At 48.4% G+C, this 17,172-nt stretch overlaps 1 protein-coding gene across 1 annotated transcript; it reads right to left on the bottom strand.

Moving 5' to 3' along the window:
* Positions 1-83: 83 nt before the first annotated feature.
* SPRYD3 (SPRY domain containing 3) lies at positions 84-14,352 on the bottom strand. The gene is made up of 11 exons (XM_006904545.3): positions 14,214-14,352; positions 12,390-12,536; positions 11,317-11,392; positions 10,699-10,823; positions 10,239-10,374; positions 9,218-9,403; positions 3,315-3,464; positions 2,833-2,890; positions 2,082-2,201; positions 1,823-1,995; positions 84-1,475 (listed from the first exon to the last, which is right to left on the bottom strand). Exons 1-11 carry the CDS (start codon positions 14,288-14,290, stop codon positions 1,341-1,343), a joined length of 1,383 nt encoding a protein of 460 aa, XP_006904607.1. The 5' UTR covers positions 14,291-14,352; the 3' UTR covers positions 84-1,340.
* Positions 14,353-17,172: the final 2,820 nt, after the last annotated feature.

Here is a 17,172-nt window from a genome sequence, read left to right as displayed (position 1 = left end):
CATGCCCAAGTGAGCAAGATGACCCCACTTCCAGCCATGTCCCTAGCCCTACATACTGATAAAGGACTCCTGTGCCCCTGCCATGCTGATAAATACAGAAACTCCATCTTTATTGGCTGTATAAACATCTGTCTGTACATACATTTCATACATCATAGTGCAGGGCCTGAAGGGAGGGCCCAAGGTGAGGCCCCAGCAGCACAACAGCTCCCCCTTTCCCCAAAGCCCTACCCGCTCTGTGCAAACCAAGGCCATCAGCTCCTGCTCCCTCTTCCTCCCAGGAGAAGACACTGTATGCGGAGGCGGTCAGGGGTCAAGGGGGTAGGAAACAGGAAGGCTTGGTCAGGGAAGACACATGTTAAGTGCTAGAATCAAACACTGAAGCAAAACAGGCAACTGGCACAGGCAGCAAGCTGGGAGATGGGGTAGGGCAGAAAGGGGAGTGAGGGGCCAAGTTGCCCTCTGGGACACTTGGCGAGGACTCTGGGGTCTTGCCCTCTCCAAGGCAGGAGAGACATGCTCTGGAGTCTCAGCTTGCATCCCAGAGAACAAGAGACAAGCGTGCCATGGGTAGACCGAGAATGGAAAGGCAGAGATAGAAACTAAGACGCCAGTCCCCACGACCCAGCACCTGACAGCTCCTCTCTCAAGCCATTAAACACATAATGGGCACCCACTTACGTGTGTCTAACTAGGGGAGCCAGAGACACAGATTCTCCATGGGACTATGGTGCCTGGACAGGTGGTGAGAGAGAAAGCCAGCTCTCAGGACAAAGAACAGAAACCCTAGAGCAGTCTTCTTGGGACAGTAGTCAGTGGAAGGAGAGAAAGCCCAAGAGAACCCCCTAGCCCAGCCAGGGAGAATGACAGCAGCAACTGGTTCACACAACGAGAAGAGAGAACAAAAAAGAAAATGCAAAGAGAAATACTGTGGCAAACAGGACAGGGGCTGTCTCTATTCCATCCTCTGTAAAGCCTCAGGCCCAAATAGCAGCTGAGACAGGGTGCTCACTCCTCTCCACTCACATGGGCCAGTGGGAAAAGGGGTATGTGGAGCCCACTTACCAAAGCAAGTGGGACCCACCAATATAATACCACCATTCTGTGGGCCTATTCCTGTCCAACCAGGAACTCAGGCCCAGAGACAGATGACAGGGGCGGCACCAGGTCAGAAACATGGGCACAAAAGAGCTTGGCAGGGGCCTGATTTGGTTGAGATGGAGTGACTATATACCCCTGGGGCCTGCCAGGTAAACAAATCTTCAGAGAAGTTAGGAACTGGGTACCTGGTCCTGTAAAGGGGGAGAAGAGGGAGACGGGAAGATATAGGGGAGAAGTCCCTAGCCACTCAAGGGGTGCAGGTCCACTTTGACTTTCTCCCCACAGCTCAGCATTCCAATTGTGGGGAAGAAGCCTCCAGAGGGTACAACAGCATCCTTCTTCCCAATGATCTTGCCATTCCGAGTAAAGAAAACCTGGTGGGTAAAAGTGGGAAGAAGAGTGGAGCAGGCAGCTCTGGCCTCTTCTCTGAGGATGCTGGAGCTGCACAGGCCTGAACCCCACTCACTCTCAACTCTCAGCACTTTTTGTGGAGAGATTTGGGGTAATGCAAGGAGTGACCACAAGAGGGCGTCCTGAGGCTGGAAACCAGTCTTTCAACCAGTCTCCCCAACCCAGCAGCGCTCCTGTTACCTCAGAACAGGAACACGCCTACAGCAGTGCCAGCCCATTTCCCTCTTCTGGCTCCATTTTCTATTTCTACTAACGCCAGCCTTGCCTAGGCCCAAGAACCCTAGTCCAACCCTAACCCCTCCACACTCACCACCACCTTCTTGCCCTCATGCTCCTGCTCTATCTCTTCCCCATCTTCTTCCTCTTCCTCTTCCTCCTCTTCCTCTTCGCCTTCCTGGTGCAGGTACATGACATTCCGGACGTTCCGCACAGCTCGAGCAGTCGGGGACAGTATTACTGTGTCACAACTGTCATCACTGTCACCTAGGAGGCCAGGAAACCTAAGCACCTGTGGTACTGCCCCCTCCCTCTGCCCAACCAGCCTGGTTGGCCACCCTCATCCCACTCACCCTCACTGTCCAGAATGTAGTCCCGGGGGAACATGATTCCACAGCCCATAATGTCCCCTTTGTAACAGCGTGGCCCAAAGGGGTCCCCCACTCCACTGCCATGGAAGATCTTCCCATCATCTGTTGGAGGGGAGAAGACACACAGTGAAGGAGAGGCTGACACTCTACCCTCTCAGAGCGACCCCTGCTTAAAGTTAATGCTACCTTACCTATCCTTTCCTCCCTCCCTGGCCCTGAGGAAGGGAGGAAGGAAGGTGAAACAAAGATGTAGAGATGCACTAGATAAAAAAAAAAAAAAAAGTCTTAATGTCTGTCCACTCTAGGGGCTAAGGGGGAAACTCAGGGAGCTGGTCAGAGAGAGGAAACGGCCTGGGGAGGGGAAGAGAAGTGGGACCAGGAGCTCACAGATTGGCCTTTCTAAAGAAAGCCCCAAAGGAAATCAAGCAGACCAAAAAAAGAAAATGCAGAATCTGCAGGAAGGGCGCAGAGGGAGCCAACTCAGAGGCCTGGAATGTCCAGTTTGGGCCCTGATCCCCCGCCCCTGCTCTGCTCCCCTGGCTTTTAGAGCTGGGAGGAAAAACACAGATGAGGAGAAAGCACTAGCAGCTTGGGAAGGCAAGCAGATGGCAGCAGGGGAGTCTCTCCAGCCAGATACTGGAGACAGGCCACTTGTGAGGGGTCAGGAAAATAAATATCCCTATACCTCTATATCTCCCAAAACCCCAGCTTCCCCAGGACAGCCCCTGCTCACCTGCATGATAGGCTACAGACCCTCTACTCCAGCCAGGGTGCCTGTTCTTGGGATAATCCTGCAACAAGAAAAAAAAAAAATCTATGGTGCCACACACAAAAGAAAACAAGAGAGAGCAGTGTCTGAACCTTCAATCTTCTGGAATAGGCTACAACCAGAAGGCTGCTCACCACCCCTGCAGCCTCACCCATTTCGGACACTTGAGATTGAAGAGAAAGCAAGGAAGATGAGAAAGGTTTTTGGCTTTCCCAGCTGGCTGCCCCCACCGCACATCCAGGTCTCAGTGTGTGTGGTGCAGTCACGATATTCAGGTGCTAGGTCACTTGGGGTCTGTACCCTTACACAGCACACACACAAAACCCTGTTCTGTCTCAAGTTAAGACCCTCCCTCAACAACCTGGCCCCTGATTTCCTCGAGAACTCCCAGCCCCATCCCAACAGCCCCTGAGTTGAGCAGCTCTACAGGCAAAAATAGTGCCCACCTTCCGGGCCAGCCCCAAGGCGATGTAGCATTTCTCTCCCGGGTCCACGATCTCCACCTCGAAGTAGTGGCTACGGGTGCTCAGTGGGTGCCGGGCCTGGGCCAGCCCCACATCAACGATGCTTTTGCCCTTGCCCAAGTACTCCAGCAGCTGTGGGGGAAGTGCAGGGAGATAGGGAACAGGCTGACACCCGCCCTGGAAACCTGGTCCCAAGGCAGTCTGAGGACCAGTTTCCTGGGTCTGACAAAAAACCCTGGATAAAAGGGAAAGGATCCTAGAGATACAGTGTGGCCTCAATGTTCTAGGCAAGCACAGGGAGAACAGAGATGGGGTGGGGATAGCGAAGCTGGTAGCATAAGCAAGAGGGCTGAGCTCTTTACTGAATGCTGTACCCACCTGCCTACTGAGCCAAAGCCCTTCTCCTTGCTTTTAGGGAATGGGGAGAGCAGCACAGCAATCCAGATGGCAGAATGCCAGGAACCACATTCGGGGTCTCTAGGCTACGTCATCACTTCCCTGGACCTAACTCTGCTGGGAAAGGTCCTTCCAGGGTCCCCCGAACACAGAGAAAAGGAAAAGTGAAGATTAGGCTGAGAGGAAACCTGTCGACTTTCACAGGAGGCCTAATAGGGATAGATTAGGTACCAACTCCAGATGTTTTAGGGAGGGGAGATAAACTCAGAAGCCAATTCGGTCTGGAATGGGACCTACATAATTTCTCAGGATCTTTGTTTTACTTGGCTTTGAACAGAGATGTTCATAGCTGGATCAGAGAGGTGCTGAGGGGAGCCAGGAAACCCAGAAGGGTCAGCTCTACTCCTTCATTTAATGTGAGGGAGGGGAGCAGGCAGAACAAAACTAGGAAGGCAAGCTTTCCTGTTCCTGGCCCCTCATGACTCTTTCAAGTTGGAGCAGAGGTGTGAAGGGGGAAGAAAGGGGAGATGACTGATGGGCTCTTGGAGCTCTTCAGTCCAACGATGGTCCTGCCTGGGCATGATGAGGCAGCAACCCCCAATCTGGGAGGATTTATTTATCAGTTGTCATGGTTATAGTTGGCCTATGACTCAACCCCATCCTTTCTTTCCCTCACCCTCAGCATCACCTGGGATTCCATAATCCTTTTTTACTTAGCCAAAGTGCCCCTCAAGATTTTCTTCTACCTTCTCACTCTTCTAGCCCTGAAGAAAATACATTCCCTGAGGACCTTCTCCACTTCTCCCAGGCAAGCCTTAGGGTGCTGGCCTCTCATCCAGCAAAGAGCTCCTGCCTGAACAGGAAAGGAATTATGCTTGCCTGCACCAACCAGCATGGAAGTCTCTGTGCTTTTAGCAAAGGCAAGTCCTGCTTCCTCACTACCCTCTTCAGAGAGGAGACAGAAGGTCCCCTTCTCAGCTCTGGATCCCCTAAGGCCTGCCACCTCAATTCCATCCTCCCCACCTCACCCAAGAGAACTGGAGGTGGGGTTGGGGGATGGTTCAGGGGAAAAGCCAGAGACTTAAGGGAGACCACCTAAATCCATGCCCAGGCTGGCTCTTCTCTCATCCATACAGCCAGAGCCTTACACATCTCAGGTTACATTGGCTCTTTTCTATTTACACTCCTAGCCCAGTCTTCTCCAGTATATCACACTGCTGTGTTTCATCAGAGAGGGATCTGCTGCATCACCTGAATTTCTGTGTCCTTATTAAGGGCCACACTATTTGAATTGTGTTTATAGTTCTCTGCGTGTTCTCTGCTCAGCCTGGGTTCATCCTCTGCATCTCTCCCCACAAGCCAGGAGGGGTGCGGCTTGATGCACATTAATGAGCTTTCACTCCATCCAGACTGAGCAGCCCCCAGCCCACCCAGCATTGCAGAACTGGGTGGGGGATTTCACAGCTGCCCTTACACTCCATCCAACTGGCCTCGGCATAGGAAACACAGTGTTTTCCACTTCCAGAGCCAAGAGAGCAGATCCAGACCCTGATCCTTGGGAAAAACCCGCCCAACCATTCCTTCTACCTCAGCCCGGAGGAAGGCAGAGTTGCAGTTTTGTCTATAAATAGGGTGGGGATGCTTCCTTAAACTAAAAGGCCAGGAAAATGACACACTAACATGGGACTCTAAAACCCACTCTCCACTCCATGGAGCAGTTATGACTACCGCTGGCCTGGAAGACTAGATCCTTGTATATCTTGCCCTCTTCAAGAGAGGAACCACCCACCCCTCAGGGTAGAAGCTATCCCAATTCATCTGATCCTCTTGGATCTGCTCTCCTGCTCATGAGCAAAGTCCTCTCAATCCCTTCAGAGCTTTCTCAGAGGGGTGAGGTGGGGGAAAGTCTGGCCTCCCTGACAGATCCTTGTTTGAGTCTACTCCCCTCCTTAGACTAGGGCTGTTAGGAAACTACAGGAGAAGAGAGTGAATTGCTAGAAGCTTGATGCTGGTGCCTCAGATGCCAAGTCTGAAAGAGAATCAAACAGACCTGAGTTCAAATCCTAACTCCGATTACTTACTAGCCACTAACCTTGAGCTAGTGACTTTCATTTCTTTAAGCCTATTTCTTCACCAGTAAAATCAGGATACTACTACCTGCATGTCTAAAAATAGGTGAGACGACTAAATGAAGTGAGTGTCAACTCCTTAGCAGAGCCTTGAGGCCAAACAGGTGGACTCGATGCCACAGAGTAGAGGCTGCAGACCAGAGTGCAAGGATCCTACTGCACCGCACCCTCTCCTTCTACCAGTAGCACCTTCTCAGCTTCTGCTCTCCTGTTGGTATCCGCCCTTCTCCTCGAGCCAACAAAGACCCTAATCCTTCTTGACAAGAGCAAGGAAGGGCTCAGTGCCCCGAGGGCCTAAAACAGCTGAAACAGGAACCAAGAACATGCACCTCACCAGCCAGCTCAGGCCCCAACATGGTCTCCTCCTGGGTTGGGTCCATGGAGGACCCCTGGGAGGGTGAGGCCTCATTCACCCCGCTTTGTGTACTAAAGCTGTTACCCTGTCACTAAGGAGTTGTCAGAGGAGCTATGAACATGAAACAAAGACAGAATGAGTCTAATCCCCCAGCTTTACTGACTACCCCCCACCCTCCTCTCATTACCTCACTTTGCAAGGCCTGGGGGCAGGGATGAGGTGAGGGGCAACACTCCCATTCCTGAGCAACAGGAATTCTTCAACTCCCTTAGAGCACTTGGGAGGGAGAACTCTTTAGGAGGGGAAACTGAGGCCACAGGAAGCAAGGGAGGAATCCCACTCAAGAAGGAACCAGGTATGTTGATATATAGATACTTAGATTAAACAAACATGACTAAAAATTAACAACTGTTGAATCTCGGTAGTGGGTATATGGATGTTCACTGTACTATTTTTTTCAACTCTTCTGTATATTTGGAATTTTTTATAATAAAATGTTGGAGGGAAAAAAAAGGGTCAAGAATTGAATTTGCTCTTCTTTATGGGAAGAACCAGTGGGGAGGAGAGAAGATAGGATAATTGAGACTCCAAAACTGAGAGAGAGGACTAGGAGTAAAAGAATTCCCAGGCAGCCAAATAAACTCACCTAGAAGGGCCTTGGCTGAAGAAACTAGACAGGAGAATCCCAGGAAAGTGGGAACTGAAGCCCAGGAACTCTGGATTCATCTTAGGAGAAGGGGGCAGGAAGAGGGGAGATGACTGGCTACAGGAGAACAGGCTTAGGTAGAAGGTAACAGCACAAATTAGACAATAGAAAGGCAGTAGGTAGGGGTCAAAGAATGAATATCTGGGTTTAGTTCTGCTACTAATTCACTTTTTGACATTTCAGCAAGTCTCTTCACTTTTCTCTGGGGTTGTTTTTTCATCAACAGTACAACAAGAGGATAGTTGGGAATGTGTGGTTGTCACACTGATTAGGGGAGAGGGTACTAGCATCCTATGTCTGGGAGAAAGGATGCTAAACATCCTGCCCATCAAGGAACTGTCTCACCTAAAATGGCCACAGCCTTTGAACTGAGAAACCCTGCACTGGATGGCACCAAAGCCTCTCCCAAACCTTTATGGTTCTAAAGAGTGCTCTCCTGGGAACATCACCCAGGGCAGGAGAAAAAGGCTTCAACAACAGCAGAGGTCTGAGGTCTCAGGTAAAGGTTCCCCACACAGGGGAATGGAAAAAACTAGAAGGGCAAAGAGGAGAATCAGCTGTGCTAGACATAGAACTAGGAGGCACAGGCATGGCCCAAATGACCTCTCCCAGGCTCCTCCAGGCTAACACAACCCTGATGGCTGGGTCAGAAATACAGTGCATGGTCACAAGAGGGAGGTCAAGAAACAAATGGGGATAGGAGACCACAGGGATGGAAGAAACTGGGTGAGACACCCTCATTTGAAAGATGGGATAGTTGGCAAGAATAGAAGGCATATGTCCCTCAGGAAGCACATGTCCAAGTCTGCCCCAGAGAAGAGTGTTCAGGGAGTATTGTGCCCACCTTGCCAGCTGTTGCAAGCTATGGTGAGGGTCTGAGAGATGAGCAAAGTCAACGGCTTATGTCTAAGAAAGAAAAAAAATTCTTCAATGCATGGCCTGAGGGCATGGGGTGGGGGAGAGGGCAGAGAGGAAGGAAGGCTATTTATAAATGTATACAGGATTCTGCATCAATTAGAAAAGATTGCCTGGGAGGGGCTGGGAGCAGAGTGGGGACAGGTCCAGGCACGGAAAGGATGCCAGGAAAACACTCTTGAGGAGAGGTCAGGGATGAGAGCTGGAACATAGCCCTGGCTTAGTCCCAAGTTCAACTCTGCAGATGTTGTCAAAATGATGGTGGAAAGTGAAAAGAAAGAGAAGAGATAAGGGTCAAGGAGTGGGCATCTAAAGCATCCTGGCTCTTAGCCACTGCAGTTCATAGACCCTTGTGTCAGGAGGGGGTGCAGAGAGTTAGGAGCAGGAGGGCACACTGTCTGCTGTTTTCCTTGAGTTTGACTCACCTTGAACTCCAGAAGGGGAATGGGGGGCGCTCCCTCATAATCCACTCCCACCCCCCACTGCTTCTGTTTTGCTATGAAAGACTAAGCTGAAAACAGCCTGGATTGGGGTGAGACGGCCAGAGGGTGGAGAAAAGGCTGAGCCCTGTACAAGAGGGCAGCAGAGGGACAATTCAAAGTGGGAGGCCTGGGCAGCCCACTAGAGGTCAGGGCCAGACCCCTGATTCAGCATCCCTTCACTCCCAACTGAGCATGAGGTGCAGAGGGGAGATATGAAAAATTTTCCTCTCTCGAGGTCCATAGGGTTGCCAAGAAAGTTTACGGTCCAGGGAAAGATTAAGGAAGGTATGACAATAAGATATACAAAACAGCCAATTTGGGAGGGTCAAGGATTCTCACTGAATCTTTATGTGCCTCTATTCTCATCCTCTATAAAATGTAGGGGTAATACAGAAGAGATTAACATTGATGCTTACTTAACAAAGATCTCAAAGAACCTTCCCCCACATGAGTGGCACTTGTGACCACACCTGCCCCACAGCATGGTGAATGGAAAACCTGGGCCAGCTAAGCTGAAATCAAGCCTAAAGGGGCATCTGGGCATCCTGCCTCCCAATCTGCTCCAGCCTCTCAAAGACAGGTGTGCGGGGCAGCAGAGGACACCAGGTGCTGAAGGAAGCAAAAAAGGCAAAGGAGAACTATTATCTGTTCTAATAGTAAAGCTCTCAAATGAAGGGCAAGGGAAGAAAGAGAATCAGCACAAAGGAGAAAACAGATGAGGACTCAAAGAACCATTTCAAGGCCACGGGCTACCCTGCCAAAATTCCCATTTCCCTAAACCCTAAAAACGACATTGTCCTCACCTCCAATTCTAAGCAATTCAGCCAAGCTTATGTGGCCCACAGGTGTTCTGCCCAGCCCTCCCTACCCAACCCACTACTGCCCCACTGCCCCTTACTTACAGTTCCACAGACTCTGACATCATGCAGCCGGCCCCATTCATCCTCATAACTGTCCACCATCATGACACTGTCATCCTCACGGCCCAGCTCAGCATTGAGATGCAGCCGTACCTCTTCACCCAGGGAGTGCATGCCCACTGCTGGGAACAGCCCATCTGGGGACATGGGCATGATGGTGGAGCCCACCTGCAGTGGAGGGAAGGAAGGAGCTGACTTCTAACTCACTTTTCCATAGCTCATTTAATTCTCACAGGGTTCTTTTGACATGATGATGCAATAAATAATAATCACACACACTGACAGACAGAAAAACAGAGGTACAGAAAAATTCTAAAAGCTGTTTGTTAAATACTCCTGGCCAAGTAAGGTATCCAGAGAGCTAGAAGGCAAACACAGGTCTCTCAACTTGCTGCCAAATACTTTTGGTATGAGGGAGTGTGCAGTGGAGCAGGAAAGTGCTGAGGCCTAGACACTGAGGGAGTAGGACCTCTCGGCCAAGGCCTGAGGAAGCAGTTTTCCCAGGGTAGGAAATGGTACTGGGTAGGAAAAGAAAGAAGCCGTGTGGCTCTCTCCATGGGTTTTTATCTCATCTCTCCCTAAACATGGAAGGAGAAGTGAAACAAGGAAAAGAAAACACAAAAGGACACATCCTCGAAAATATTCTAGTGGAAAATCAGAGAAGACCTCCAGCTTATACAGCCAGGCCACAATCTCTTTTCTTCCTGCCCAAAATCCTCCCCCAAATCATCCAATTCTGTCACCCAGAACTTTTGCTCATCCTCCACTGTACTAACTGCCCCTCTGTATTTGTCATATGGATAATGTCCCAGCTTCCCCTGGGTAGGGGAAGTGCATTCTCCTACACACAAGAGACTTCAGAAGAACTTGACGCTGGACTGAAGGAGATAGGAACTAAGCCCGTGGGTCCCTGGGCAAGCCTCATCCAGCAGACTCTTATCACTCCCACAAATTCTTAAACAGCTTCAAGCTGTTTAAATCCTACTTGGGATTTTCCACTTACCCGCTTCCCATTTTTAGTGAAGAAGATCTGAGCAGTTTGCACATCAAAGGACACAGGCTCAATGCCACAGCCAATCCGGTCCCCGGAGTTGCACTTTGACCCAAACTGGCGGCCCTTGGCTCGGCCATTGTACAGCCTGTGGACAGAGCAGCACAGACACATGACCCAAGCCAGGCCTCCCGACTTCTCCCCAGTGTCAATAGCTAAGGCCACATCTCACTGCTCCCAGTCGCTCTGTGATGGAATCTACCTATGTCCTGGTGTGAGTCCCACCCTTCCCTCTAAGTCTGCAAACTTCTAAGTGTAGCCATCAAGCCACCTTTCTGTCCTAATCAGAAAAGTCTACAAAAATATCCCAAGATAGGTGAAGGAATGACAAAAGCCACTATGAGGCAGTCCTTTATATCTAAGATTCCTGAATCCAGAGGAAGAAGGTCAGGTTTCACAGGAGGCAACTCACTTGCCATCATCAGCATGGTAGGCTACAGAGTCAGGCAACCAGCCAGGCTGGTGATCCAAGCTGTAGTACTGAGGGACCAGCCCCACGGCAATGGTGCCACGGACCCCACTGTCCACAATAGACACCTGGAGGGAGAAGATCAGGGCACAGTTAGCAGGGATGGGAAATGAGAACTGCTGGGGGTACAGGGGAGGGGAGTTAGATATCAAAGAAGGCTGAGGCTCAAAGAGACAACACACATGGGAATCAGAGAAAGACAGGGCACTCAGAGGGAAACTGGGAGAGTGGGGGCCTATTTTACCATGATTACTTAGAAAATAATTTCCAATCGATGGAACAAGATATGAGATGAAGTAGATGCCTGGATTAGGGAATAGGAAAAGACATAGGTTAAAATCCGGGATGTGGGTCAAAGTCCACTTAGATGAGGGGCAGAAGAATAGAAGGGACAGGGTGACAGGACTCCAGGGCACCTATCTCTCAGATCAGGCACCGCGCCATCCTGCGCTCTTTTTCCAGCCAACAGGACAGCCCTGATGGAAAATTAAAAGGCCCAGATCATGAATCTAGTTAAAAAACTCCTTGGAGCTTAATGATCTCACCCCCTGCTCTGCCCACCTCAAAGTAATTGCTGTCCTTGGTCAGGGGCCGAGAAGCCACATAGCAGCCAACTTCACCGGAGTTTCCATGGTAACTGAGGGAGGAATGAGTGGGGAGTTCCATTAGCAGCCTAGCCCAAGAGTTGCGGGGAGGGCCTCAACATCCCCAACCACCACCCTGCCAAGGCCAGCACAGAGGAGAATCTATTAGACCACACTTCAGGACATCTGCACAGACACCATAACAAGATACTCGAGGTCACCCACCCCTCCTGCTGCCTCCAGTCAGGGGCCAACCCACACCAGACCAATGCAAGCCTGGCTTCTTCATTTCCAGGGGGAAAAAAAGCAGAGATTCTCTTAATTGCCTATTATGGGTCTCACACTCCTGTCTAATCTCAATCCTTGATGCTGCAGCTTCAGCCCTTTTCCTTTGGCTCTGTCCTCAGCGGAACTGGAGAGAGGCTGGTCTTTATCCTCTCTACCAACGTCCTTTGTAGACTGGAAGACAGTTATTCAGTCCCCATGCCTGTTTTCCTGTCTCTAGGCTAAATAGCACTACTTCTTTCTCTCTTTAGTGACAACTTTGTGAGAGAGTTAGGCTCAGAAGGAGTCAAAGAAGGGGTTCGAGCCAGAAAAGAGAGAAAATAAACGCACACACAAACTAAAGGGTTGTAGAAGGTGGTGGGCAGGATGCTCTATATAAATGCCTTTCCCCAAACAGAAAATCCACTGCCTCTGAAATGGCCACTCTTCACCTAAGGCAACCCCTGAGACGTAGGCAGGAGACCCAGACACTCCACAGACCTTCTGGAGTCCTCTCAAAAAGGTACTTGGGCAACTCTTGAGGCCTCAGCAGCCTCCTGTCTCTCACATAACTGCTTCCAATGCAGACCAGGACAGTGACCCAGAGACACAGGCAGAAGAGAATGCAGGGGGAAGCAGCACACACCACTCCACTAAGGAAAACCTCAAGGTCAACATTCTCCTCCCAGTGCAGTGTAGACTGTCCTCTGCCTCTGAAAAAAACCCCTTTTCATCTCTAAGATCTAGCACAGAAAGGAAAATGTAAAAACACTAGCCTAAACTCACCTCAAAGTGTCTCCATCTACAAGAATGTGTTTGAACCTCTCCTGATACCGGAAAGCCCGGACCTCCCGAATCTCCCGGATCCGCCGGCGCCAATTCAGAAACCGGTAGTGCAGGTTGAGGTCATCCATCTTGTTCATGAGAACAAACCTGCAGGTGGGCAAAAGGGGCTTAAAAAGGGAGCAGGGCCCTAAGCAAAGCACCTTAGCCTGTTTGACCTAGAATGTGGAGAAGGCACTGGACTTAAAGCTAGTTGCCAAGATTGACCACAACAATCCCCATCTTCGTCCTTTCATTCAACATTTACTGAGCTCCTACTATGTGTACTGTTCCAGGTGCTAGGGATACACTGTGAAGAAGATGGATGGGACTTCCATTCTAAGAGGCTTCCATTCTAGTCTGAGGTGTGACAGAAAATAAAAACGCATGAGAATGTTAGATAGTGGGGAAAAAAGCAGAGTGAGGTGATAAAGTATACGGGGTGAACTCCATCTAAGGAAAGCCTTCCTGAGAAGGTGACATTTGAGTTAAGAAGGAGCAAGGCACGTGACAAGCCCAAGAAAGAGCAATCCAGGCACAGGGGACAGCCAGGACACAGGTCTTGGGGTAGAAGAGAGCTGGCATGGTAGAGAAATAGAAAAGCCAGTATGGCAGGTGTGTAGTTTTTTAGAGAATGTACAAGAGGATGAGAAGGCAGGAGCCAGATCGAAGACCAGGGGTCCTCAACTCCCAGGGCCGTGGACTGGTACCAGTCCATGGCCTGTTAGGAACAGGGCAGCACAGCAGGAGGTGAGCGGCAGATAAGCAAACGAAGCTTCATCTGTATTGGCAGCCGCTCCTCAGCACTAGCATCACCGCTCATCAGGCATTAGATTCTCAAAGGAGCACAGGTCCCTGGTGCCAAAAAGGTTGAGGGCCACTGCTATAGACCATATTTAGGAGTTTGTATTTTATTCCAAGTATGATGGGAAACCTATTGAGGGTTTTAAGCAAGGAAATGACATGATGTTAAGGTCTGTCTGGTCTTAAAGATCATTTAGGCTGTTGGTTAGAGAACTGATCATAAGAGCGAGAATGGCGAACAATTAAGAGGTTGTCACACCAGTCCAGATGTGAGATGGCATCCACTAAAATAGTAGCAGTGAAGACTTAGAGTAGGATGATTCCATCCTGGTATTTAAAGCACCAACTGGTGCTAACATATGAATGAATGAAAGAATTTTTCCTGGGAGCCAGAAGTGAGAAAAAGGTGCGGTACTTTTCTCTTTCCACCCCCAAACCCTGATACAGGGGTCCCATCAAGGCCTGACAGTGCCCTGCACACAGTAGGTGCTTAGTAAGCCTTGGCTGGGCTGAATTCAAGCCCAATGCGCGTACTAAACCCTTTAGCAGTAGATACAAGCCACCAACCAGGTGACTAGAAAGGTAGGCACCTGCAGGACAGCGGTAGGACTGCCTTCCCGGCACTCGGCCAGGGATAGACCAGAGGCAGATATTGGCGCCCCAGACCTAGGGGCATGTGATTGCCCAGAACTCCACAGCCATGACACCGGACAGGGGCGGCCGCAGCAGGCCCCGCCTCCATCCTGGGCACGGCCTGGTCACTCAGACGAGACCCCGGGGCAATGCGGCCAGGCTGTCAGTGTGACTACGCCCAGTTTCCCCAGGCCCCACACCCGGCCGTGGGTCCTGAGGGAGTAAGCCCCAGAGACCTGAGCGCAAGGCCCCGCCCATGAACCCGGAGCCCCAGGCCAGGACCCCCGCCTCTCGCCTCAGACTCTAGGGCGACCTGAGACCTCTGGGACACCGCCCCCGATCTCCGCCTACCGGGGCCGCCGCGTCCTCCTCATCCATAGGCCTCTCAGCTCGCTCTCTAGCTCTTCGGCCGCCGCCACCACACACATCCGGGTCCCCGCCCTGCCTACGCTCTCCGTCGCACGCCCCTCACCACCATCCCAACCAATCCGAAATGGCCTAGGATGAGAGGCATCTGCAAGAGCCAATAATAGGGCGAGGCAGGGTCGGGGCGCGCCCCGGTGAACCGGTACCTAGCGTTGGGCGGGGTCTGGTAAACCCGAGTGTCTGGAGGATGGGAGGCGGCGTCGTGGTGCGCGGGAGACATGCTGGGCGGCTTTGGCATTGACAGGGCGGTCAAGGGATGGCTCCTGCCATGAGCGAGGCAATCGGAGAAGAACACTGCGCACCTACAAATACTGCGTTCCTTGAGCGCTCGTTCTGTGCCAGATCTGATGCTAAAAGCTTTGTGGGAATGTCCTTTTAATTTATTCAACAACCTTATGAAATGAATCTTGTTATTATCTCCTTTTTGCAGATGAAGAGCTTGAGGCTAGCCTCCATAGTTTGTACGCTTAATGTAACAGTATGCTTTATATTCTCCCGATCTATACTATTACCATGTGCTTTATATTCTCCCGAACTCCATTTCATGTCACCTTTCGCACATTCTGGAAAGGGAATTCCATTCTAGGAGGAGAGAACTTCAGATGCAAAAAGCGCAGTGGCAAGAAATGTCATGCAGTTCAGGAACAGAGAGGTTTGGTGTGACTTAATGAAAGTTAGACTGGAGTCATAATGTGAAGGAAAGAAGGACACTAATATTTATTGAACCCCTACTGAAGGTTGTTAATCGCCATTCTGAGGAGGACTTCCCCAATTTCCTCCCATCATCGAATTTCTTTTCCAGATAGGAAGGTTTTCCCCCTCTGTGTCTTCATATTATGTCTTTTACATCTCATTTATAGGACTTATTACAATCATACTTTTATGATTAAAGTTACTTCCGTATGTAAATCTGTCATTGCCTGACTGTGAGTTCCTTCAGACCCCGTGATTTATTCTATAATCATAAATAGGTACTCTACAAATGTTGAAGGAAATGGAAACCATCATCATGTGACCGCTTGGCATACTGGAAATAAGACCCTGGATTACATAGTTCTGAAAAGTTACTCTCCCCAACTCGTCTCCAGCTCCTTCTGTTTCCTTTATTTCTTCTCTTCCACTTCCTCTTCCTGAGCTATGAAAATAGCCCGTCTAATGGGTATGTAGTGATATTCCATTGTGGTTTCAATTTGCATTTCTGTAATGACTAATGATATTAAGCATCTTTTCACATGCTTATTTGCCATTCATATATCTTCTTTGGTGACGTGTCTGTTCAAATCACTTGCCCATTTTAAAAAATTGAGTCATTCTGAAAGTTCTTTATATATTCTGGATTCAAATTCTTTATCAGATATATGGTTTACAAATATTTTCTTCTAGTCTGTGGCTTGTCTTCTCATTCTATTAACAGTGTCTTTCAAAGAGCAGAAGTTCTTAATCATGAAAATGTCCAATTTATCAAGTTTTTATTTTAAGAATCATGCTTTTGGTGTTCTATTTAAGAAATCTTTGCCTAACCCAAGGTCACAAAGATGTTACCCTATGTTTTCTTCTGGAAGTTTTATGATTTTAGGTTTTGCATTTAAGTCATAATCCATTAAATTATTTTTATTTTGAAACAATTTTATATCTGCAAAAATAGTACATAGGATTCCATATACCTTTCACCCAATTTCCCCTAATGTTAACATCTTACATAACCATAATACAATCATTGAAACCAGGATATTAACACTGGTACAATACTGTTAAATAATTTCTAGACCTTATTCAAACATCACCAATTATCCCACCAATGCCCTTTTTCTTGTATAGGATCCAAACCAGGATTCCACATTACATCTACTTGTCATGTCTTGTTAGTCTCTTCTGTCTGGGACAGCAGTTCGGCCTTTCCTGAAGAGTATATGCTAGTTATTTTGTACAATTTCCCTCAGTTTCATTCTATCTGGTTTGCTCATTATTAGATTGAGGTTATGCTTTAACAATTTTATTGAGATAAATGATTCATTTTGAGTTAATTCTTGTATATGGTGTGAAATATGGATCAAAGTTCATTTTTTAGTATATAGATATTCAATCGTTCCAGCAGCATTTATTAAAAATACTATCCTTTCTCTACTGAATGGCCTTTACACCTCAGTGAAAATTACTTGAGGAAGTTAAAAAAAAATACTTTTTTTTTTAAAGAAAAGAAAAAACTCAATGTGTGGCTATATTCTTAGACTCTATTCTGTGGCACTGATTTGTCTTTATGTTTTGATTACTGTAGCTTTATAATAAGTCTTAAAATCAGGTAGTATAAGCCCTCTAATTTTGTTCTATTTTAAAGTTGGTTTGAGCTATTCTAGAGCTGATCCTTTTCCACCTGAAAAATCAGCTTGCCAATTTACCAAAAAAAAAAAAAAAAAAAAAAAAACTCAATCTTAATTTTAATTGGGATTACACTGAATCTATTTTATTGATTAATTTTGGGAGAACTGACATTTTAACAACATGAAAGTCTTCCAATCCACAAACATGGTATATCTCTCAATTTATTTTTCTACTTTAATTTATCTCAGCAATGTTCTGTAGTTTTCAGTGTGCAGATCCTTTGTCAGGTTTATCCCTGAACTATTCCGTATTTTGATACAATTGTAAATGTTACTTTATTTCGATTCCCAGTTTTCATTGCTAATATATATAAATACAATCACTTACAAACATATGAAAAGATGCTCAACATCGATAGCTATTAGGGAAATGCAAATCAAAACCACAATGAGATACCATCTCACACCTGTTAGAATAGCTATAATCAACAGGACAAGTAATAACAAATGTTGGAGAGGATGCAGAGAAAAAGGAACCCTCATACACTGCTGGTGGGACTGCAAAT

The sequence above is a fragment of the Pteropus alecto genome, unplaced genomic scaffold (genome assembly GCF_000325575.1).
Source record: "Pteropus alecto unplaced genomic scaffold, ASM32557v1 scaffold220, whole genome shotgun sequence".
In the NCBI taxonomy this organism is placed as follows: domain Eukaryota; kingdom Metazoa; phylum Chordata; class Mammalia; order Chiroptera; family Pteropodidae; genus Pteropus; species Pteropus alecto.
The sequence above is the reverse complement of the archived record's forward strand: the minus strand, read 5'-3'. Positions and strand labels throughout refer to the sequence as shown.